Here is a 25,448-nt window from a genome sequence, read left to right on the forward strand (position 1 = left end):
TTCGGGACGCTGGAATGTGGACCGATAGATTTACTCTCATCTACAAGTTACAAATAATGACTCATGCCCCTTTTTATTCAGCTGAAAAAACATCGAAAGTCTTATCTGGCCACCAAACTTTTTTACACAGGTCTAGTTTGAAGGGGGGTTTGGGTAGCAGGCCAGCTAAATACCAGCTTGGCCAGGATGGAAGACCAGTTAAACCAGTTAAGACCAGAAAACCAACTTGAACTGATTTTAAAATGGCCTTTTTTTTCAGTGGGATCTTTCAGGTCTAATAAAAGTTAAGCTCTATTGAAAGCAGATCTGAACTTGAAAATAAGATGTTATTATGACTTATAATACTTAGTGTTATTATAATTAATTATTAGTGTTAACATGAGACTAGAGCGATGAATTTGTTTAAATGATTTGCCAAGTTGCAGTGATTATTAGCATGTTATATGTTTGGAAACAGATCTTTTAACCCTAATTGATTGTCATTTATTTAACAACCATGTATTAGTTAAGACACATCATGGCCATATTCCAGGATGACAATATCAAGACTCAAATTGCATACATCATTTTTGGTCAAGATCTTGTATTGTCAATGCAAGAGTCCAGCACTCTGTAAAGTCTCCTCCAGCACATCCCAAACACTTTCAATGAATTTAAGATCTGGACTTAGAGGAGCCGATCGATTTATGTGTGAAAATGATTCTTCATGATCCTCACAACCATTATTACACAATCTGAGCCTGATGAATCTTGACATTGTCATCCTGGACATTGTCAATATGATCATTATGTGTCTTAAACATGGTTGTTTAAAAAATGAAAAGCTACACACTCCATCATTAGGGTTAGAAGAACTGTTGCCAAACATATAACATGCTAGAAACATAATAATCACTGCAAATATGATCCAATCATAGACTCCAAACAGTGTCCAAAATTCAAACAGTGACATTTTTGGCTGGGCAGTGTATATACATATAAAATATATGTAATAAATGGTAATAAACTAATAACTAAAATAAAATAATTTCACCTCATCCATCATTTAAAAAAAAAAAGCATTTACAATGTACTTGTACATGTATATCTATGGGCATCTGGAGGACATGAAATCAGAGGAAAAAATGCATTTATATTAGATCTGTACGAAACCGTATAAATAAAAGTTGTTAATGCAATTCCTGTGTGTGTATTTGTCTTTATGTAAACAGTTCTTGGCATACTGCTGTATAATCAGTCACACACATTGCTGGATTATGCAAAATTACTGTGATTACCGACTTTACATGGTGATGACAAAAATATAGAAATATTTGATATGATTTGAACTTTGCATAAACCAAGATTAGTAACTGCATCAGTCTAGTCTCATGTTAACACACAAAAAAAATTAAATACACCAAATAATTTGATAAATTAATTAAATAATTTAAACTTAAAGTTTTAAACTCTTGGCTTCATTTTCAAAAGATCAAATTTGTCCCAGTGCAATTTAGTCTTGCCCCCAATAGACTTCCACTGCAAGTTCATTCCTGTAAATGTGTTTTTATTTATTGCAAAAAAACTGATGGATGAGTCGAATTTCTGTGCTGTGCTTCTCAACAGCACGCCAACTTTCCCTGAACCCGGGACATTTAGTACACAAGATTATGACAGCAGAACATGTACGAAATTGATTTTTTTTTTTTTGCAATTTCCTAACCTCATAAATATTATTATTTTATTCTTGTCGTTTTCTCAGAAATGAGGGTACGGGGCAAAAGTACAACAACAGGCTTTGATCACCAGCTTCTGTTGTGTGTTACGCTGGAGGCTGGATGGATCAACAGGAGAGCGTGAGGCTTTAGAAGACAAGCAGATCAAATTTGCGGTCACACACTACAAACCTCAAAGACACATCAGCCGAGTGTGTGTGATGGATAGCATTCAGGGGTGTGTGTTTGTCACTGCGTGTGTGTTGTGTGTGTGTGTGTGGTGAGGTAGGTTGCACATGGAAGCTATTATTCAGGTACTTAGTCTCCTCGAGCACAAACACACACAGGGATAAGTGTGCATGTGTTTGGGGAAAATGCTTGGACAAAATCAGGGAGAGTTTAAAGCAAATGCAACGGTGTGCATTAATCATTTTGGTAAATAAATATTGATCAAAAGAAATGGGACAACTAGGGGTCGGGGTTCACGAAAAGATTCGAAGTTCGTAAAATGTTCTTCGGTGCTTATTGAAAAAAGTTTTAATAACTTCTTTAGAAGTTATTAAATATTATTAAATCTTAAGAAGAAAAATTACAGGTTTTGTCTGTAGAATAATCTTACTCTAAAAAAATAGGGTTCTGTACTCAATGATGCCAGAAGAACTATTTTTTGGTTCCCCAAAGAACTTTTCAGTGAATAGTTTTTAAAATAACCATATTTTTATAGTGTTAAAGGAGAACTCCGGTCAATTTTAACATTGAGCTCAATTTTTAGTAAATTTGGAGTGCTGTCAATACAGAGAACAACGACAAAAATCGGTGTTGCCTACACTGTGTTATCCTATTTTTAAAATTTGCACCCTATTGACTTGAATGGGGCAAGTTTTAAACCTGCTTTTATCCTCTTAACATATTTGATGTGTCATACAAGTGCCCAGCCATGTTGAGTGATTCCTTAAGAGTGAACACGAGTGAATCTGACTGCAGTAGATGTGAAAAATATGAATAAAAATGATGTTATATCAGCCAGCGCAAATACCTGTATTTAGTTCCTGTTTTCGGTGGAAGTCCAAAGTAGTCGATTGTCGAGTTCACGCGCGTGATCATAGTAACCAAACCTATGCGCGTGAACGCGACAATCGACTACTTTTGATTTTTACCGAAAACAGAACTCGACATGGCTGGGCACTTGTATGACACATCAAATATGTTAAGAGGATAAAAGCAGGTTTAAAACTTGCCCCATTCAAGTCAATAGGGTGTAAATTTTAAAAAGAGGATAACACAGTGTAGGCAACACCGATTTTTGTCGTTGTTCTCTGTATTGACAGCACTCCAAATTTACTAAAAATTGAGCTCAATGTTAAAATTGACCGGAGTTCTCCTTTAAAGACACTAAAAAGTTAAAAAGAAAGAAAAAAACCTTCAGAACCGTTTCCCACTATACACCTTTTGTGTAATGAAAAGTTTCCATGGATGTTCTTCATTATAAGAACCATATTTTTAGTGTTAAAGACACTAAAAAGTTAGAAAGAAAGAAAAAAAACTTCAGATAAAATCTTTTGTGTAATGGAAAGTTTCCATGGATGTTCTTCATGAAACCATAGATGCAACCTTCATTTTTCAGAGTAAGAAAAAATTACAAGAACATTCTTAGGAAATGTTTTTGTGAATTTCCAGTTAGGAAATAAGTAAAAATAGCAGTTAAGAAGAATTGTATTTTTCAGAATGTTTCCCCATGACTTCTGAAATCTGGTTTTGCAGTTATCAAGTCAAACATCTTTATCTCCATCAACAGGTTTCACCACAGAAACCCCCAAAGCCTTGAACAGGTCTCGCATCCTTTAACCCAAACACACTGACATTCATTCCACACAAGCTATAGTCCCACAGACGTCTGGACCGAGTGTTTGTAGCACTGGCATCGGGAGAGAAGACGTGTAACTCCTAAAGATATTTTCCCGGAATGTTAAAGGAAGTCAGGCAACTAAACACACACAAAAATCAGATGGGTGTGTTTACCTGGAGTGAACAAGGGGGTGAAAAGTTCTGGAGTAGTACAAAGGTCCACTCTTATTATAAACATCACTAGGTGTAATATTGTGGATATATAAGCGTGACTTCCTGTCAGATGGCGTCTGGGGTCCAGGTGGACTTAGAGACGGTTAGTCTATGGAGACTGAATAGGTCACACAGCGCAGGTAAATCAGATGAACGGAGCCAGCCCCAAAACACTGACATCATCGCTGTAATGAGCGAATGGTCACATGATGTCCTGTCCGCTAGAAAAAAAAAATCGTGTGTGTGTGTTTAGATAAAAGAAAAACGCTTGACTGGATAATCTTGCTTTACCATGGAACGGAAATGACCTGATGTGTGTGTGTGTGTGTGTTTTGTATTATATAGTGTATGTGTGTGTATAGTGGCACATAGATAATGTCTTTCACAGAGAGAGAAGGAAAAGCACAGGAAATTGAGCAGTTTTCCAGACGGTTGCTCCATTCTGACTGATTTCATCACTCAAAGCTTTCATCTCGCCGATAAACAGCAATAGAACAAAACGTATGGCCTCTTTAAAAAAAAACATATTTTATGTTCTCATGATCTTCTCTCTCTCTGGAGAGGACATTTAAAATAGCTTAACCTTATTTTTAGACCCCAACGCATTTAAAGGGCATTTCACAGAATATTTTGCATACAAGTCAGAAAATTATTCACTCACACTCATAACCTCAAAGGGAGATGTTTAGCAGAACGTTCATGTTTCTCTTTTACATTTAAGACTTAGACAATGAATAATGATGGTGTGCAGAGTATCACACCTTTAATCAAACTGATTAAAAATAAAACCGGCACAGGAAATTATTTATAGTCCTTATGTAGCTCCGCCCCTTTTCAGCACTGTGATCATTGTCTTCCATTTTGTATTTCCACAAGCATAAAAGATCTTATGGATTTAGGAATGAATCCGCTCGTTTTAAAATCTTCCCGGTCTACTGACATTTGTTATGACATCTGCTTACAACGCTTATGATAACTTCCATTAACTCTACAATAGTAAATCCACTTCACCAGCGAATTACTCTTTGACAGTGATGCCAATGTAGAGAAACTACAAAATTAAAGCTGTATATGTGACTGTTCCTTAGACAGGAAGTTAAGAGAATTTTTTAAAAAAGAGTTAAATTACAGTAATAAGTCATTCGAGGCCACATGGACCAGTATTTTTACAGTAACACAACCTTCAATGTTTTACACCTTAAAATCACTGAAACCCATACACAGCCGAGTGGCTTAATGGTTTTCTAAAATATCGGCAACAGCAATACAATAAAAGAGGCAAATGTTATAATAATAATCTAGAAATAACAATTCTTTTGCAGGCCATTTACAACGTCATGCATCAAAATGCAATGGATGTGCGGTCACACTTGTGTGTAGGCTATATCTGCTTTTTCCAAAAAGATTTGAATGCTGCTCATGCAATCAGATTCTAGAGTCAATCATATCTGTTTTGTAAATTGATGTATTTACTGAATCTCTTTAATCCCTCTTCATTAAACCTCAGCCTTCTGTGATCCACGTACGCTGATGTCTAGATTCTCAGACGTGAATTCACCGTTCAACCGCATCTCAAATGACGCACGCTTTACAGCAGACCTGGAGCATCCTGTCTGGACACACACACACACACACACTCCAACATCAGGCCTTCCGAGTCCTCGTGCCAAGAGTATGTTTGTGATATTAAATAGTTGTACCATGGGACATAATAACACCAGAGCCTTTACACATGTGTAAATATAGCAGCAGAGCGTTTTACACATGGGGGATCAGTAGACGTGTGTGTGTGTTTGTGATCGTAAACTCTTGTACAGTATCCCGCTGGTATATAACATTTCCTGCGGCCCAATAAAGAGGCACAGCTTTTTATAAATACACTCTTAAAAATAAAGGATCCAAAAGGGGGGTTTCACAGTGAATATTAACCTTTTCACAGTTAAAATAACCTTTTTTTCATTAGCGTGAAGAACATTTAAAAAAAAAAATCGAAAAGACCTTTTCCACTATAAAGAACCTTCTGTGTAGTGGAAAGGTTCTGTGAATTTTTAAGGTTATTCGTGGAACCATATGCCAATAAATAGGCCTAACCTTTATTTTTTTGTACATTAAGAAGTAAAGGTTCTTTATTGGCACTCTTAAGAAAAATGGTTCTAAATTACCAGATTCGGAACCTTTTTGGGGGCTAATAGAACACTTTTATAAAAGGGAAAGTTCTATAATGGTGTTATTATGAACCTGTTTAATAATAGTTTGTTTTCATTAATATTATGATTTTTACCCCTCTATCTATTTGGTCTTATTCTATATTGTTGCCTCGGAAAAAACACTTGATTGGTAGAAAACCAGTTACATTTAATTTTTATTAAGAAGGATATCAAGTACCTGTTGTTACTGTGTGTAAAGAACCATCTTTTTTTAAATGCATTCACACACACACTTGCCAAGATAAAAACTACATGTTTGTTCTTCCAGAGTTTGCAAAATGATTTTTAAGGGGGATTTGTGCTTTGATTTTGCTAATGTTAATAACTGGATCCAGCTGTTTGATTCTGATGAGAGATGTGTAGAGAACTACATGTAATGTACTTAGTCAACAGATGCTCGAGGGGCCGTGTGTTTTCTACAGTAGATTATGCAAACGGCTATAGGACAGTTTACAGAGATGCTGTAGATGTGTGTGATACACATTGGGTCCTCAGATCATTGTATTGGTTTCTGGGCTCTTTAAATTTAACATGAACAACTGTTCGCAACCCATTTCAGTAATTGTATTTGATGAGAAAAAAAATGAAAATAGGTATTTGGCAATTGGCAATGACATTGTCTAGTAGCATGCGGCCTATGGATTGTGGATTAAGAAAGTAAATTGGGTAAATTCAGATATCATGTTGACTTCAAACCGGTTCTTATCTGATTTTACATGGCAAACCAAATTTACCATTATTTTTATTGAATTTAATTCAACAGCCAATAAACCCCTGCAAAAAACACTTTTCCAAAGAACTTCCAAAAGTAGGTTTTCAGGATGATGCCATAGAAGAACCTTTATTTTTAAGAGAATAAAAAGTTCTTTATATATAAAGGTAGGGTAGGCAATTTCAGAGCGTCTCCAAAGCCACGCCTCCTTCAAAACACATGAACACACACAGCAGAGTCAGCAGTGCGTCACGAGACGACTCTCAAAGCACATAACATTACAAATAATAATGAACGGAAACAATTTACAGAGCTCTAGTTTCTAGTTGTACCACCTGACTGCTTCAGATTCATTTCAACATTGGTAATGTTGACACAGAAATGCATAAATCAGAGTCTGAGGACGTGAACAGCTCCTGGTATAAGTCAAGGGTTGCCATCTTGTAATTACGGTTAGGACATGGCGTGAGTTTTGGTTCAGGAGGAACTGTAAAAGGTGCTGCTGTTTGTTTGTGGCACTCAGTGACTGTGACTGAGAAATCACACACTAGGTATTTTGAATAAGTAATTACTTCACGATTGCTAAAAAAGTATGTTCAATAATAGTATGAGTGTGTGTAGTATGAGTGTAATCTAGACGTACTACATTCACCATGCACCAATATTCATAAATCATCTCCCGTGGCCTCATGGGATAGTAAAGTGACCATCGTATGCACGCTTCAAGATCTCGCCAGAGGAAGTAGATCATCCGTGAATTTGGACATACTTTTTTTTATCACATACTGTTTTTCACCTTCTATACAGTAGTAGTATGCGATTTCAAATCCCTTAAATAGGACACTATTTGAGCGAACAGCCATTTCTAGTGGTATCCGAAACCATAGTGGACGTTATTGAGTGCACTCATTCAATCCCACAATGCACTGCAATAACGAGTGTACACAATGTACGCTCAACAGCAAGAGAATACCCATAATGCACTGTGAGAATTCCCATGTCTGACCAGAAGATGGCGCCCACATGTGAATCATCCATAACATGCATTAGGTGTCGATAGGGAACGCCGGTGTGTTTGATTGTTTTATTTAAGTTATATTATTCTCTGCTGCTTTTACTTCTGTACTCCACCCGAGTGTGCATCGGGGAATCAACACTGTGGTCTGGTCTGTGCATATGGACATATGATACTGAGCTCACGGTGTGCAACGGGAAATCAACACTTAGGACAGGCTGTGTACAATGGCCCTAAGCTACACACTGCACACCAACTTCTGATCTTAAAATCTGGTTAAGATTAACAATCTGTTTTACATTGGTGTTGATCACAGTAATTTAATACCGGTTCCCCGTGTGGAGACTAAATCACTGTTGTCTGCACCGCAGAGCCTGGCGTATGCTGCATTATCAAATGCCCGTTCTGTGAATAACAAGGCAAGACTTTATTTCAGATTTACTGTTTTTAACTGAATCGTGGCATAAAGAAAATGATGGACTCCTCATTAACCAGATTACTCATGCTGGTTTTGGGTTTTAGATCTCGAGGTCATCTGGCAGAGGCATTATCGTGGTTTACAACCTGCAGTTCAATTCAAGCGCTGTCTGTTCCTTAGTTTTCATCATTTGAAATCTTGGATTTGAGTATGAGTTCCTACTTCTACTATCATTGCTGCGGTCTACAAACCACCTGACTAAAGCACATGCCGTTTTTATGTCAGTTTGCCGTCTTTGTCAACGTTGACCCTGAAGTTACACAGAATTCTAGTTGTCGGGACTTCGACATTCATGTGGACCAAAGTGACACTACAACCGCTAACGATTTTTATCGCTACTTGACTGTTTTAACTCCTCGCAAATGGTAACTGGCCTGACTCAATGGAAAGGCCATACTCTGGATTACAAATGGCTTATTTGTATCGCAGTTATCATCAGACTGTCTTTAATTTGGAACTACATCATTGTTGTGTGCATTTTGGAAGTGGAAATGTATTGAGTTTTTTTCAAATTCTGTTGTTTCAACTTTAAGTGATCTGCACTTTGCATCTTTGGAGGAGTACGTTTTGCTGCTAGACTCTTGCTTCTCTAAGGTCACGTAAGGTTACCTTACTACAGGACTTCAGAGTTTTACAGCAAATGCATATTGTCACTAGTGTCCTGAAGCACAGTCTCCACCTTGTGGTAAAGACATGATGAAACAAACTAGTGAGAAGAGCTTTACTTTGACTGTCTCTAGTGGCAGAATGTGTGTAACTGCCCTAAAATGACATTGAACTGAATTTTTTGAATACAACCAGGTTTGAATACAAGGTTTACTTTTTTTTTTTTGAGTTTTGAAAACTGATTACCAATCATTTCAATTTTGCCAGGCAATGCTACCATCAGACAGAAGGTCCAAGTTTTCAGCTCCCAAGCAAATTCATAGATGACAAACATTGCTATTTGAGGGATTAAAGGAGTTCTCAAATTTACCTGAACAAGCGATGTGCCCAATTACCTGCTGTCAGCAGGTGTGAAATCTCATATCACTCAAGTTTCATATAGAGTCAAATAGGGACACAGCATTTAAAAATGATCATTTTGCAATAAAGGTCCCATTTAAGGTTAGTTACACATTCTTAAAATGATACACATTTGATCTTTTAACAGTAGTAAAATTTAATTATACATTGGTTCAGGTCAATTAAATCATTTAGCAAGACAACTTTTGATTTTAATAATGTATTAGTACATGTTGAATTTAACAAGTGAAAATACTGATGTCTTTCATTCATTGTTCGTTCATGTTAACAAATGAACTGAAGTTAATGTCAAATTACCCTTTGTATTTCTAAATGGTAAGGTTAACAAACCAAAAGAACTTCTGAAACTACATCTCCCGACGACTCCTCAAATAACATCTTTACAGCCCAAGAGAGCAGGAACACTAGGATGTGCTGCGAACATTTATCAGTTTGCACATCAACTGACAGACTTTGTACTATTATGCGGAGTACTGGTTTAATATTCAGTTATTAAATGCCATAATTATGCATCTAAAATGCACTAGAACCCCAGAATAAAAACTGAACATCATTTAAACAAACACACAAGCACACAAACAAAGACGGAGTTGGGAACACTTTATTCTCTCTTAGGAGATTTCTGTACATCGAGGATCAAGTGCCACTTGAAGTTCTTTAGGGTTTGTATAAATTTAAGCAGGAGCACTATGCAAACATTGACAAAACATTAGCGATACAGGAAACAATCTACTCGAAGCTTGAGAGGAAGCTGAGCACGATCTGCTTGAGTTTTGTGTCAGAGGCCTCTGAGATTTTACCTTCGGTCCTAAAACAGAAAAAAAAAAAATATATATAAGTATAAGCAAGTTACATATATAGCGGTCATTTGAGTTTTAAATTGATGTCTCAGGAACAAGGTGTTCCACTGACATGACAATAATACTGAAGCGCTTATGAAACGTACCTGATGGCTGCGAGCAGATCCTGGTGCTGGCTGATGACATGTTGAAGGAAGGTTCTCTCAAATTTGGTGATCTTGCTAGGCTCCATCTTATCCAAGTATCCTCTCACACCAGCATAAATGACGGCCACCTGCTCCTCAATGGCCATTGGACCTTGAGACAAAACAGCATGGGAACATTAAATAGATCGGGAGAGCGAGTCCTCCTATGCAGTAGGGGGCAGCAGTGTACTTACAGTACTGGCCCTGCTTGAGCAGCTCTGTGAGCCGCACGCCTCGGTTGAGCAGCTGCTGTGTGGCGGCATCCAGATCAGAACCGAACTGGGCGAAAGCAGCCACCTCACGGTACTGGGCCAACTCCAGCTTCATGGTACCAGCCACCTGGAGAACAAACAGCAGGTGTTTTATAAGCCTCTTAACGCAGAAACTAGGGCAGCACAATATTGAGGGGAAAAAAAAAAAACACATTCAGATTTATTTTTACACAATATATGGTGATATAGAAGAAATGCAATTATATTGCAGGCAATATATAGTGCAGCCCTACTAAAAACATCCATTGGGAGCCAAACTAGGACAAAACAAACCTGCTTCATGGCCTTGGTCTGGGCAGCAGAGCCGACACGAGACACGGACAGACCCACGTTGATAGCGGGACGGATGCCCTTGTAGAACAACTCCGTCTCCAAGAAAATCTGCATGAAGAGATCGAGTAGATCAGCGTGTGCATCAAGCCATTGACTGTGCCGGATCTGCTTGTGCAATGACCCACCTGTCCATCGGTGATGGAGATGACATTGGTGGGAATGTAAGCGGACACGTCTCCGGCCTGGGTCTCGATAACGGGCAGGGCAGTGAGGGATCCACCACCGAAGTTGTCGTTCATCTTGGCCGCTCTCTCCAGCAGACGGGAGTGCAGGTAGAAGACGTCACCGGGGTAGGCCTCGCGGCCGGGGGGGCGGCGCAGCAGCAGGGACATTTGACGGTAGGCAACAGCCTGAGCAACAAAACATTTCAGCATTCAGACTCAGATACACAAACTCCTGCAATACCATTAAACATACTCCATCATTTGAAATGCACATTTCTAGGGCCTCAATTTAACTGTGCAAAAACACTTTTAGCAAGTGCTGTGAAATCTTTCCTGATTTTTATAAACAACTTCTATTAGTAATATTTCAAGATGAACATTTACTGGACTGAAGGGACTTGATCAAAACAATGGTTTTAGAAAAATTAAAATAGTACTTCTGAGGAACATTTCATCGAATTCATTGTTTTCATTAAAACAAACATTTAGATATCATACGACATTATTGGAAGATATTTAGTGACACCTGCTATACTGTTATAAAGAGCTCATTGATTAACTTTGCTAGCTATCGGAAAATAGTAGATTGTCCATTTAAATAACAGCAACTGCACCAAGTTGCATGTCTTTGCTCAGTTTGGGCCTCTGAATGAGTGCAAGCTCCATATTCACTATATCATACATAAGCCTGATGTATACGATACTCAATCACATATGCAAACTTGTATTAAAGACTGCAGCTCCATCTTTCTGGGTGCATCTTACAAAATAAGTCCTTAAAAGCTTGTCCTGAGAGAAAATAATCTGTCTCATGAAAAAAAAAAAAAAAGCAGACCAAAAAGCATGTTAAAACAACATTCGCATGTTTAGTGCTCCTTCACCCTTCAATAAACATCCATGGGTAAATCTAGTGTGGCCTAAGCGACACCTTGCATGCACAACTTGGTCACGTCTGGATTTAAAGGAGTAAATGTGTCCCAAGCCGTCACCTGTTTGGAGAGATCGTCATAGATGATCAGAGCGTGTTTGCCGTTGTCTCTGAAGTACTCTCCCATGGAGCAGCCGGAGTAAGGAGCCAGGTACTGCAGGGGAGCGGCGTCAGACGCGGTGGCCGACACCACGATGGTGTATTTCATGGCATCAGTGTCTGTCAGCCTCTTCACCAGCTGGGCCACGGTGGATCTCTTCTGCCCGATGGCCACGTAGATGCAGTACAGCTTCTTTTTCTCCTCAGTGCCTTCATTGAAGCGCCTCTGGTTGATGATGGTGTCGATGGCAATAGCGGTTTTGCTGAGGTAAACAAGTTTAAAAATGCATGATTTGAGCTAAAATGGGCTCAAATGAAGCAATCCAAGCATCAATCTCCTGACTTACCCAGTCTGTCTGTCACCAATGATCAGCTCTCTCTGGCCACGGCCAATGGGCACCAGACTGTCCACGGCTTTGATGCCGGTCTGCATGGGCTCCCTCACAGAGATGCGAGGGATGATGCCAGGGGCCTTCAGACCCACACGCCTACGCTCCTTATTGCCCAAGGGACCCTTGGAGGAGAAACAAAAAGACAGATTGTTCAACTCTAAAGGACCAATTCCAACAACTGGCATCAATAATCAAACAAAGGATCTACAACTATGCAAGTAACCAATCGGTGGTCAGACCTTGCCATCAATGGGGTTTCCCAGAGCGTCCACAACGCGACCGAGCAGCTCCAATCCGACAGGAACATCCACGATGGCTCCTGTTCTCTTGACAACATCACCCTCCTTGATGAGTTTGTCGTTACCGAACACCACAACACCAACGTTATCAGGCTCCAAGTTCAGAGACATTCCCTAAGAGGACAAGCGCAAGTGTCTTGATGTAAAAGCAGTTAACCAAGAACATTAGAGACCAGATTACATAATTTAAATATGTTAAAACTAAAACCCAGTTCATTTTGAAGTAAATTTAAGCATTTTGTTCAGTTAAAGCTGCAGTCCGGCACTTTTTTGTGTTTAAAAATATCAAAAAAGACATTTTTGAAAAAAAACTTAACCAGCCAGTGTTCAAAACGATCTGCTTGCCTTACCTCGATTCAAAACGGTAAGCTTGTAATAATGATTTTAATTCCAGTGGTACTGGTGGATTTCCGCGGGAATTTCAAGCATGTCTTTGCGTCATTACGTCACTTCTGTACACATATAGAATGAGTCCCGGCTAGTCGGCTATATAGCGTGTGTGGATGATGGTGGAGATTTAGCTTAGCACTTGGTATGGCGGATCCCGAAAGTTTAAAGCGACAATCACCAGGGACAACTGGAGAGTCACCAGTTGTAAAACCCAAAAGACTTCGGACTTCAGAGTGGCTACAGAAAAAAAGAGACTGCAGCCGAGCCCATGCTAAAACAAGGATAAACATCGGCAGGGCTTTTGAAAGGTGGCGTGAACTCCGTGTTTTGAAGGGGTTCAAAATGTATGTGAATAAAATTTGATTATATTACAGTTTTAAATAAGCATTTGATTACACATACGTGTGTGTTTTTTATTTAAAAGAGAAACAGTTATAAGGAACATTAATTTGTTGGTATGACAATTAGAATTTATACTGCACAGAAATTAAAACTGAACTACAGGTAGCCCTAATACACATTAAATGTAGTCACGCAATAATGATGTAGAATAATTAATAATTTGAGAACAAAATATATTTTTCACGTTTTGACGTGATATGCAATCGTTAGATTGAATCAGCATGATATACTAGCTACTGCAATGCTTCCCCCCACCCCACGAATTTGGTCAGAACAAAAGTGAATGTTACTTGTTCAGATGACATGTACCGATGAAAATTCTAATGTTGGTTAACGTTATACACTTTCAAAAGGTATACTCTGACATTGCTGATGACAGTACAGTATCCACAGCGACGCGGCAGCGACAGGTTCTCCTCAATACATTGTGTTCATCCGCGCTGTTTCATGCCGATTTACTACCCACGCACAGTTAATAATTCCGCGAATAACTGCAATTGCAGATTTCAAACAGAGATGGCGACAAAGAGGAAAAACGACGGACTGCAGCTTTAAAATAAAAATTTGACAAGTTAAATATTTAAGAATTGATTCTAAAATGTAGGGGGAGAAAGTAGGCACATCTATATTTGACATGCATCTCGAACTACAATAATGCACTCAAATAAGAGCCAATTTGTATGTACACTGCATTAAAGGGATAGTTCACCTAAAAATTAATTCTGTCATAATTTATTCACCATCAAGTTGTTCCAAACATGTATTTATTTATTTCTGCTTAACACATGATATTTTTAAGAATGGGTAATAAAAGAGTTTGACCCCATTGAAAAAATTAAAACTATAGAAGTCAAGGAGGTCCATCAATAGTTTGGTTTTAAAATATCTTGCTCAGCAGAAAGTTAATTCAGGTTTGGAACAAGTTGAGGATGAGTAAAGTAGTTTTCAATTTTTAGGCGAACCATCCTTTTAAGAATCGTTAAGCATCTGGACTCCTTGTGTCTCAGCCACGACCTCATGACCCCGGGCTCGCTCGCTCACCTTCAGACCAGAGGAGAACTCCACCATCTCTTCAGCCTGCACGTTCCTCAGCCCGTACACACGAGCGATACCGTCACCGACGGACAGCACGCGGCCGGTCTCCTGCAGATCCGCACTAGTATCGGCTCCAAGAATCTTCTCCTCCAGAATGCTGGACACCTCCGCTGTGCCTGGAAAACAAAGAAGAGTGAAATGAACGCAACAACCACACCTAAATGACCCAAGTGCAACATGAAAAACATGTAATACCGGTCTTCTGCAGCCATGGTCTGGCAGTGTGCAGGTTCTTTGCTCCGACACATGCAGCAGCAACATTCTTGGAAACCTGCAATTGCAAATATATTGGTTATAATCCTATAATGATAGTGTTAGTAATAGACATTAGTATCTAAGCATGTTGCTTGTGAGCCCTTGACCTTCATGCGCCATCAACAACCACGTCATTGAACCTAAACCTATTAACAGTGTAATAGCAGAATAACTAAAAATACGAATTAAAGTGCACATAAGCTCATTTGCAAACATAATGTGTTCAGTAATCGTAATGCAGCGCAAAGCACTGACATCACACAAACGTAGGTTAGGCTACGCCTAAATAAAGGGTAAACGCAAGTGCAACAACAAAGTTTATACACGGATGCACTAAACCATTAAGCACTAAAATACTCCAAATTCACTCAAATAGATAAAGCTACTGACAGCTGACCTGTCACAAACCCAAGCAGCATTTCCTGACCTTCAATTGGGAATGTCATTCATTTATAACCTCGCTAAACATGCAAAGGTAACCATATATAAGGTAAATATACGTTCAAAACACGCAGATTCGGTTCCCTAAAAGTGCGTTGCTGAGGTTTAAACCACAAACAAATAAAGCTAAAATCAAACGCAGCGAACGTAGGCCTCTCACACTGCAAGATGGCGACGCGCAGCCTCACGCCATTTACAAGCGTTGACATTCACCGACTCGGCGCTGCACCCGTGTTAAAACACCACAAAATGAGACTTACGAATCCGGCCCGTCTGGGCAAGGTGCGAGCCAGAGCCGCCGCAACGCGAACGGAGAGCATGGTTATTGATAGGTTGTTTCGCGTGAGCTTGAGCGTATGTCCTCCTGCAGCGGCCGGCTATTGCGCGAGGAGCTGAGTGAAGGAAATGGAGGTCGCGAGCGCAGCTCATATACGAAAGGTCGACAACAGACCCGGATGTAGTTCCTTGAGACGACCCGAGACATTTTTATTTATGTAGATTATAACATATAAAGTCAAGGCTATGTCCATTAAACTGTGTTTGTATTGATTTAAAAACAAAACAAAAAAAACATTTACATTTGTGCATTTAGAAGACGAATTTATTCAAATCGAAAGAGGAACAATAGCTCATATTTTATAAACAATTACTTTTTTTTCCAGTATAAAAATCTGCCAAACATCTTTTCTTTTAGAAAGATATACTTCTAAATAGGCAAATTATTTATGTAATTTAATTACATAGAAAAGGAACATTTCAATAATTAATTGTTTTATCGTTGTATGAAAAATCATATATATGCTGTAGATTTATCTGTATATTTTGAGAAAACAAATGACATAAATACATTTACAAAATCACGCTGAACTTATTTTTTAGGGATATGAAAATGTGAACGTTTGGAACATTTAAATACGATCTTCCCAATTGGGCAGTGTTGCAGCGTCCTAGAATCTCATTGGACAGTTTTTCATTCGTGCAGCCAATGAGAAATGCGCTTTGAGACCCCGGAACAACAAGAACAAATCCAGTGGCGGGAGCTTTACGTGTTGGGTTTGGAAGTTTGTAACTGAATCTGATTAGATGTGACACTAAATTAGTGCAAATATGTGCGAGAAAAGCAAAATCGTGAGTTAATGTCTTTGTGTAGAATTGATGATAATCACTAAACTAATGAAATGTACATATTTAAATACGATGTAATTCGCTTTATCAAATGCGTAAATGTTCGCAGCAGTTCAGTTGGTCCGTGTTGTGTTTATCTGTACTGAATACACATACTAATCTGTTTATATTAGATGTGTTCACTATGGTGTTTAATACATAACTTATGTTTTTGATATGGTACGTCTTATACTGGACGATAAGAACAAAAATGAAAACAAAAATGTTGGATATGCAATACCATGGTATCCTTTGGAATACAATGTAAATACCATGGTCAATTTATATAAAATCATTTAGAATCATGTTATATATCAAAGTACCACGGTGTTATCAAGCTATGCCAATTAATGTTGATTCTTGATTCTCAAAGCTTTTGCATGTACCATTGACATTTGCATATTTCATGTAACTGCAGGTGACCCAGTGGCTCAGGAAGGTGTTCGGACAGCAGCCGGTACCGGAGTTTGAGGTGAACACGCGCACAGTGGAGATTCTGTACGAGTTGGCGGAGAGCAGTGCGATGAGATGCCGAGAGGTTGAGCTTCTCATCGAGGACCACAAGCAGAAAACAGAAGAGTACTGCAGTGATGGTGAGACTAGGATAGTCACGTTGGAGAACACATGTTCTGTAAATGTATATTTTAGGTTGTGGAATGAATTAATCATCATTTTGGAGACTAGTTTTCATGTTGAGTTGGGGCTGGCTGCTGGTCCATGACTTTCATTGTGGTCTATGGCAGGAGCCCATCTGCAGGAGGTGCTTCTCCAGGGAGTTGGACTTCAGTCTGGAGGACTTTCCAGACCCACAGTGGACCTGCTGTCAGTGCTGGAGGGCACCGCTGAAGTGCTTAAACTCAGAGACACGTCACTTGGAAGGTAAAAAAAAACATGTTACATAGGGGTGTAACGATACCTTTATTTCACGATTCGATATATATCACGATACTGAACTCACGATACGATATTATTGCGATACTCCCAAGACATATGATAAAAGGTTAACAAAAAATGTACTGTTGATTAAAATGCTAACTTTGATATTACATTGTGGGTTTAAATGAACAGGTTTGGACTTGGTGCTTGTAATTCAAGGACAATGGTGACACCAGAATAAAAATATTCATGATTCTGAAGCTGACCATTGCATTATTATACATTATAATCAACATTATATAGTAGTTTAATGTAGTACTGACACTAAAACTCTGAAAACATGATTTTTTTCTTATACAGTAATTTCTATTTTGGGTGAACTATACACGATACATATTGTCACTATCCACGATACATATTGTTGCATTTTTGTATTGCGATATATTGTGGCACGATATATTGTTACACCCCTAATGTTACATCATGAATGCATCATATACATCTGTTTATAGCACATGCAAGGCATAATTTAGACATGTTCCTGGGGCAACATGCCGGGTGGTTTTGGAACAGCATTAGTATAAAAAAAAAACCTCAAACGTAAACAACCAGATAAAATCAATTGGTTGAAATCATGCTGTTCAAGAACCTACCTGAACCTTATCTTAAAGCTACACTGTGTCATTTTTTTAAGTTGATTCTTAGCAAAAACCACTTTGTTCTTTCAAAATTATGTGTGCTCATTACTGTATAATTACTTCTACCAACTAATCAAGTATTCTCGTAAGCGTAGAATCTGCCATTTATAATACATACGGGTGAGCTGCTCTAATGGCGGAAGCCATGTTGCGCCTCCATCTTGAAAATACATTAGCCAAAGAGGGACATACCTGGAAATTCAAGCTTCGCCTTTCGCGTTTTTACACTCAGCGGCACCTTGACGAATGCGAGTGGGAGATTACTCGCGACCGCCGGCAGATTTGAAATAATACGCCCACCGTAGGAGTTAAAACGCCCTTGGAACGGGAGAGGCTAGAAAGTAATATTCAGTTGGTAGTCATATACAATTTCACCGCTAGATGGGAGTAATTCCTACACCGTGTAGCTTTAAAGTGCCCGTGTTATGCTTTTTCAAATATTACCTTTCATGTAAAAGGCTTTTAGGTTTTAAACATCATAACAATGTTAGGTTTAGGTACATAACAATGTAACAAATCAAGTTATTGTCTCCTAAAAGAAAGAATAGATTCTGAACTGCTGAAACTAGTCATCAGCAATTCAGTCTCACTTTCTGTTATATACCTACTTAAAGGGTAACTAAACACTAAACCAACTTTTTTTAGTTAATGATCTGTAAGAATGGAGCTTCATAAATGCGGTTCATTGATTCGAGTACTTTTTTTAACATTTGAGTATAAAGTGTTTTAATTTTCAAATATATGGTGTAAAAACGTCTGAGTGCTGCCCTCTTCAGGTTAAACGGAATCTCCTGAAGTAGGGGTACTCTCTGACGTAGGGTACTCTCTGACGCTGCGAGCTCACCACGCCCCTGGCAGCCCCTGGTATAAAAGCATCTGGTTCAGTCAACACCAGAGCGAGTCAGGAGCTGGAAATTGGAATTACGAGTATTGAAAACGATCAGGATAGCGTATTTTAGCATCTACTTAGCATAGCATTTATATAGTTATTTAGATTATTTCGTGTAGCCTAGGTAGTTATTTAGCATAGTTGTTAGTGTTGTTAGAAGCATAGTTAGTTAGTAGCATAGTATTGCATCAGTTAGAATAGTGTAGATTTTTAGCATCAGCTTTATCTGTGTTTAGTACAGTGGTTAGGCTGGTATAGGTGTAGTGTTGCCGGTAGCAACAGCACTGCTGGACTGCATAACTTTCCCCCAGACTTGGAAATTAGCGCCAGTGTTTACATGCACTTGTGTGCCAAACGCTGCTCTTCCTGCATGGACTCCACCACCGCCGGCGCGTTTTGCTGGATTTTTTTTTTCACATAGCGGCAAAATATGCTTAACGTAGGTCAATAGTAATAATAATCCACTCAGATACTGGACCCATTCTCTCTTGCGCGGCTGCTTCGCTAGCATCGTCGGATGCCGATCGCGATGCGGGAGTTAATGCGATACGACACCGCAGTTTGAGCTAGCGGCTCGAATTGATATGGTTTTAGCTCTGTGTCCACAGACAATTCCTCCACTTCAGGGGAAGGTGGGGGAGAAAAGTCCTCAACTTTAAATGACCGCTCTGTTGCAAAGCTACTTGCGTCACTCCAGTCACTCTCCATTTTAGCGAGTCTGACAGCAGCTGTCAATGACTGCGTCACTGCGGGTCTGTCAATCACGCGCTCAGCCCCGCCCTCGGTTCGTCCGTTGGGCTCTGCCCACTTTTCCAGCATTTTTCAAATATTGCCAGTGGGTGGAGTCAGGCTCTGACTAGGGGTTTAGTTACCCTTTAACAATGTAACAAATTTGCATAATGCCAGTCTATGGTCTTCATTGGCTGCCCGTGAACAACGTCTACTTTGACCCTCAAACACTGTAGTTGTAGCTGAGACTGGAAGAGTTGGGTTTGTGTTGTCGATATGTTGAGAAGACACTGTTCATCGCTGCGAATCCACAGACTGGGCCGTCGACCAATCAGAGCAGAGTAGACCAATCACAACAGACTGGGCCATCTGACCAATCAGAGCAGAGTAGACCAATCACAACAGACCAATACAAAATTGGGAACCTTTAAAATGACATAATAGAGGCACATTCACCTGAAATCTGATCGTTGCAAACTTGGCAAAATCATATTAAGCCACGTCCCTATGTGCATAATAACTGATTTAAACTATGTCTGTATTTTGTGGTTGATTTCACACTCTTGGGTCTCCAGCTACATGCCAGCAATCAATAAACTGACCAATGACGTGCTGGAGGCAGAGAAAACGGACCGGAAGTTGCAGCGGGAACTTTCTGCTGTCAGGAAGAAAATGACTGCCTCCGTTGTCATTCGGAAAAAACATCAGGAGTAAGAAAACACGAGAGATAATCAATGCATTTTACTTTGTTGTTCTTAGTTTGTTAATTGTGCAAAATTTGATTGATTTTGTTTGGGAAAAAATGACCTGTCATGATTTTTACTGCTACTGTACTCAGCTTTCTTAAAGGATTAGTTCACTTTCAAAAAAAATTATTCATAATCATTTACTCACCCCGGTGTCATCCAAGATGTCCATGTCTTTCTTTCTTCAGTCGAAAAGAAATTAAGGTTTTTGAGGAAAACATTCCAGGATTTTTCTCCATTTAATGGATTTCAATGGCAAACAAATATTCCAATGTTCAAAGAAGGTTCAAATGTCCGTCTCAATGCAGCTTCAAAGTCTCGACACGATCCCAGTCGAGATATAAGGGTCTTATCCAGCGAAACGATCGGTTGTTTTTAAACAAAAAAATTAATTATATACTTTTTAACCACAAATGCCCGTCTTGTACCATCTCTGAGATGTGCCCCGCATTACGTCATCACGTTGGAAAGGTCACGCGTTACGTCATCTATATACCGGTAAGTTATTTGTCTGTGTACTCCGGTTCAAAAAGGTAGGGAAGGGGAAAAACTCCTCCTCATTTCCTCCTCCAACTTCAAAATCATCCGACATCTTTGTTTTAATTTATTTTAATTTATTTTTTTCGTGACCTTTCCAACGTGATGACATAGTATGTGGCGCATCTCAGAGATGGTACAAGACGGGCATTTGTGGTTAAAAAGTATATATATATTTTTTTTAAATAACCGATCGTTTCGCTGGATAAGACCCTTATTTCTGGACTGGGATCGTGTCGAGACTTTGAAGCTGCATTGAGACGGACATTTGAAACTTCTTTGAACATTGGGATAGATGTTTGCCATTGAAGTCCATTAAATGGAGAAAAATCCTGGAATGTTTTCCTCAAAAACCTGAATGTCTTTTCGACTGAAGAAAGAAAGACATGGACATCTTGGATGACATCGGGGTGAGTAAATTATCAGCAAACTTTTTTTTTTTGAAAGTGAACTAATCCTAAGAGGTAAGTCCTCTTACCGATCATAATAAGAACAAATGCACAGATGTATCTAAAACAGGGGCTTTTGATCTTTTAGATTAGACCCTCAAATATGATCATCCTCATGTGAGGGACACCCATCCTAAAATTCAAGAGCCATCTATCATTTATAAACACGCAATTTATATACTGAAAATCTTTAAAATAAATCTCTATTCTTTTCCATGGACTCCCGTCACATGCAGCTGCAATTGCTGGAATTAATTACTATTACTATTATTAATTAACATTAATTACTGTCAATTACTGGAAACCCCTGATCTAAATCTGCCGTCTGTGTGTAAAACTGTTTTTCAGTGATTTGATGAAGATCACACATGTACAGCAGGTGGAAGCAGCGACAGCGGAGGAGAGGCTCCTGAACATGGACTTCATGAAGAATAAATCCAGAGATCTCACTTGCAGGAATAAGATTGCACAGGTTTGTGTCATCTTTTTTATTTAATACTGTATCCGGGCATCACTTTATACGGTTTTATGTCTGTCATGCAGCCTTATTCAAACAGAATCTGTGTGTTTGCGACAGGAAAAGCTGGACTCGCGGCAGATGGAAGATTCTTTTACCCATCAGGCCATCCTGCAGTTGTCAGAGGTAAACTACCTTACTGATGTCCCTGATCACAGATCAACAAAGATGTTTTAATAACATGTACTTCTGACATGATGTTAAAGGATAATTCCGGTATTTAACACATTGAGTCTATATTGTAGTTTGTTTTGGATGAACAAGAGTAGTGGACAACATTTTTTTGACAATGGTTCCTCTCTCGAGTTTTTGACTATAAAAGAATTGGCCATGGACCCATTTAACATTGGAGTCAATGGGCATGTCCGAAAATGTCATTAAAACAGCCAATAATGTTCGTTTACAAAACTGTTAAACTCACCGAGTGGTTAGTGGTGTTCATTGATGATTATAAACAATATATCGTCGCAATATATGATTCCAATCCGTTTATTTTGCTATAGTGGAACTATTTTTTCAACAATGGGATTTTACAAAATGACGAATAAAACACGACAGAAACTGTATTTCGCAACACTTTTTGTTTCTGGAACATCAACTAACATCACTAATCACTCGGTGAGTTGCACAGTTTTGAAAACTAATGTTAAAGGTTGTTTTAATGACATTTTCGGACATGCCCATTGACTCCAATGTTAAATGGGTCCATGGCCAATTCTTTTATAGTCAAAAACTCGAGAGAGGAACCATTGTCAAAAAAATGTTGTCCACCACTCTTGTTCATCCAAAACAAACTACAATATACACTCAAGGTGTTAAATACCGGAATTATCCTTTAATGCAGAATTAGTAAAAAGGCCCTTTTACAAAGTCTTGATTTTGTTTCTGGGCTCTACTACTATTGGTTTTCGTGCTTAAATGTAAAAAAAAAAAAAAAAAAAACGTATTTTTCACATATTTGATGTTGTTTCAGTCTGTCAGTAACGCTCTGGGCTGTTTTCCCGTACAATGGCGTAATGCTGGGTACACACCAAAAGATAATCGGGCTGATTTTGGGCTGATAGCTATGTCCCGATTATCTTGATGGTTCTACAGATTATCTTATCAGATTTTCCATTGGTGTGAAGTGTGTTAAGAGTGTCCGAACCTGCTCGGAAGAACGTCGAAGCCGCCCCAATCGTGAATCGTAAATATTCAACATGTTGAATATTTACGATCAGAAATCCTGATGTGTGTAGGGGGGGGAACCCCGAGAACAAACGCTCTGGAGATTATCACGTGAAACGAAACAATATCCAATCAGAAAGCGAGATGATGGAAGAGACGATCATTCACACACACACACACACACACACACACACACACACACACACACACACACACACTTGCAGGAAGCTGAGTGTTAAGGGTACAGTGAGGTTCTATGAGGGATTAAATAACTCTTTCTAAAGAGACAATAAATCCAATAAAGAATAAATAAAGATTGAATATCTTTCTGTATAAAATGTTCTATAATGCTGGGTAGTGGGTACAATGTTTTTTATTCCATGAGTTTTCTGTGAAAATCATTCCAAACACTATCATCGGAAACTTTCTGCATATCGTCCGCCATGCTTATTCTGAAGTCTCGCGAGATTTCCTGTGTTCACAGTCGAGACTCAAGCCTCATTTGTCCTCATGTTTGTGGTCTATCACATTTTGAAAATCTTATTAGATGTAAAAAAAAAAATGTTGGTGTGCAGTGTACCCAGCATTACTCGCTGCTTAACTACCATAGTATAATCAATGATTGACTACCATCAATGATGAAATCCACTAGCTAGTCACGACTGTTTCCCGAAACCGCATTGTCGCAAATTTGTCGCTCAACCACGTTGGTTAATGATGTCACAGAGGTAATAACTTCTTTTAATAAATCTGTTTGAGATCTAATTAATGCTAGAAGTTACGGACATGCATGCCATCTGAGGACTCCGTTATTTTGCTTTATTTCCAGATTCAATCATATAGGCTCGTTCTTGCATACTAGAGCTCGGACCCACAACAACACTTCAAATCTCTTGATGTAAATTAAATTTGTACGTATTCTAAATAAAAGATACAGATTGTACTAAATATCAGCTTGCTTATTTGGCTCAAGATAAGGATTTATTGAGTCCACATGTCAGCTTTTTCAGGCTCAAACTGCACGTGTAAAAAAGCAGAATATGTCCTCTTTAAATGTAATGAACATGCACTGAAACAAAACTGCATCTTACAAGATGGTATAAAAGTTGTTTACTCTGATATTTTTTCTAAACTTAGAAAATTGCTTCGCTGAGAGAAGAAACACTACCTTTGAAGAAGAAACTAGAGCCGTATAGTGATCTGAGCCCTGTAAGTATATTTATATCAAGATTTTCTTTATTGAATATGGGAACCATCATGGCAGTGAGCTTTGCATGAACAAGCACCAAGTAGTTTTGTTGTTTAATGTGTGGGGTAGTTAATAAATATGAATTTTTGTCATGCACGGTATATAGGACACATTTTAATGAAGTAATCACGTCCACATCCATATAATTTCTAATTGTTTTACATTTCTAATCATTTGATCCTTTATCCATTTTCTCAGTTTTTATTACTGTTGTACTTTTTTCAGAGTCCAGCTCTTGCACGGGTGAAAATCGAGGAAGCTAAACGAGAGCTGGTAATTTTTAATTCACAATGTTATATATATATATATATATATACTGGTCAAAGGTTTGGAAACATTACTGCTTTTTAACTTTTTTTGAAGAAGAAGTCTCTTATGCTCAACAAGCCTGCATTTATTTGATCAAAAATACAGGAAAAAAAACTGTAATATTGTGAGATATTATTACAATTTAAAATAATGGTTTTCTATTTTAATATACTTTAAAATATAATTTATTCCTGTTATCAAAGCTGAATTTTCAGCATCATTACTCCAGTCATTTTCTTTCTTTTTTTGAAAGAAATTAATACTTTTATTCAGCAAGAATGTGTTAAGTCGATAAAAAGTCATAGTAAATATTTACATCGTTAGAAAATATTTATATTTTGAATAAATGGTGTTCTTTTCACAGGTAAAAAATAAATAAAAAAATTCCTAACATTGATAAATCAGCATATTAGAATGATTTCTGAAGGATCATGTGACACAAAAGAGTTAAGTTATGATGTTGAAAACTCAGCTTTGATCATAGTTTGGCACCAGTAATAGTAATATTTCCAAACTTTTGACCAGAGAATTTATATATATATATATATATATATATATATATATATATATATAATTTATTAATATTTTTTTTGGGGGGGAATGGTCATTTGAGTAACATTATTTTTATCCAAAGGCTGCCTTGGATGCCCAGCTGGAGCAGAAAGTGGACTTCATGAACACTTTATCTATAAAGCTATAAAGTATCTAATAAAACATTAAACGTGTTAATAAATGTAATAAACTTGACTTCCAACTTGTGGTATTTGTAATAAACGCAATTCCTCTCCGAATCTCATGGTGGCGCCTTCTGTTTTTCCCGACGCCATCGCAGCGGAAATGACGCCTACACATTTGTTCCAGCGACGGCTAGTG

The 25,448-nt window shown here is 38.4% G+C and overlaps 2 protein-coding genes across 2 annotated transcripts; one reads left to right on the forward strand and one right to left on the reverse strand.

Annotated features, from left to right (window-relative positions):
* Positions 1-9,773: 9,773 nt before the first annotated feature.
* On the reverse strand, positions 9,774-15,710 carry atp5fa1 (ATP synthase F1 subunit alpha). Its single transcript, XM_079585333.1, has 11 exons — positions 15,506-15,710; positions 14,745-14,820; positions 14,496-14,665; positions 12,603-12,776; positions 12,319-12,485; positions 11,934-12,234; positions 10,906-11,130; positions 10,721-10,828; positions 10,370-10,514; positions 10,137-10,287; positions 9,774-9,998 (listed from the first exon to the last, which is right to left on the reverse strand). The coding sequence occupies exons 1-11, from the start codon at positions 15,563-15,565 to the stop codon at positions 9,920-9,922; spliced, it is 1,656 nt and encodes a 551-aa protein (XP_079441459.1). The 5' UTR covers positions 15,566-15,710; the 3' UTR covers positions 9,774-9,919.
* A 471-nt stretch (positions 15,711-16,181) lies between these two features.
* haus1 (HAUS augmin-like complex, subunit 1) lies at positions 16,182-25,442 on the forward strand. The gene is made up of 9 exons (XM_079585346.1): positions 16,182-16,373; positions 16,828-17,002; positions 17,153-17,288; positions 20,177-20,311; positions 21,682-21,805; positions 21,911-21,976; positions 24,155-24,226; positions 24,492-24,539; positions 25,210-25,442. The coding sequence occupies exons 1-9, from the start codon at positions 16,353-16,355 to the stop codon at positions 25,273-25,275; spliced, it is 843 nt and encodes a 280-aa protein (XP_079441472.1). The 5' UTR covers positions 16,182-16,352; the 3' UTR covers positions 25,276-25,442.
* The last annotated feature ends 6 nt before the right edge of the window (positions 25,443-25,448 follow it).

Source organism: Phoxinus phoxinus, assembly GCF_949152265.1.
Source record: "Phoxinus phoxinus genome assembly, chromosome: 17".
Lineage (NCBI taxonomy): Eukaryota > Metazoa > Chordata > Actinopteri > Cypriniformes > Leuciscidae > Phoxinus > Phoxinus phoxinus.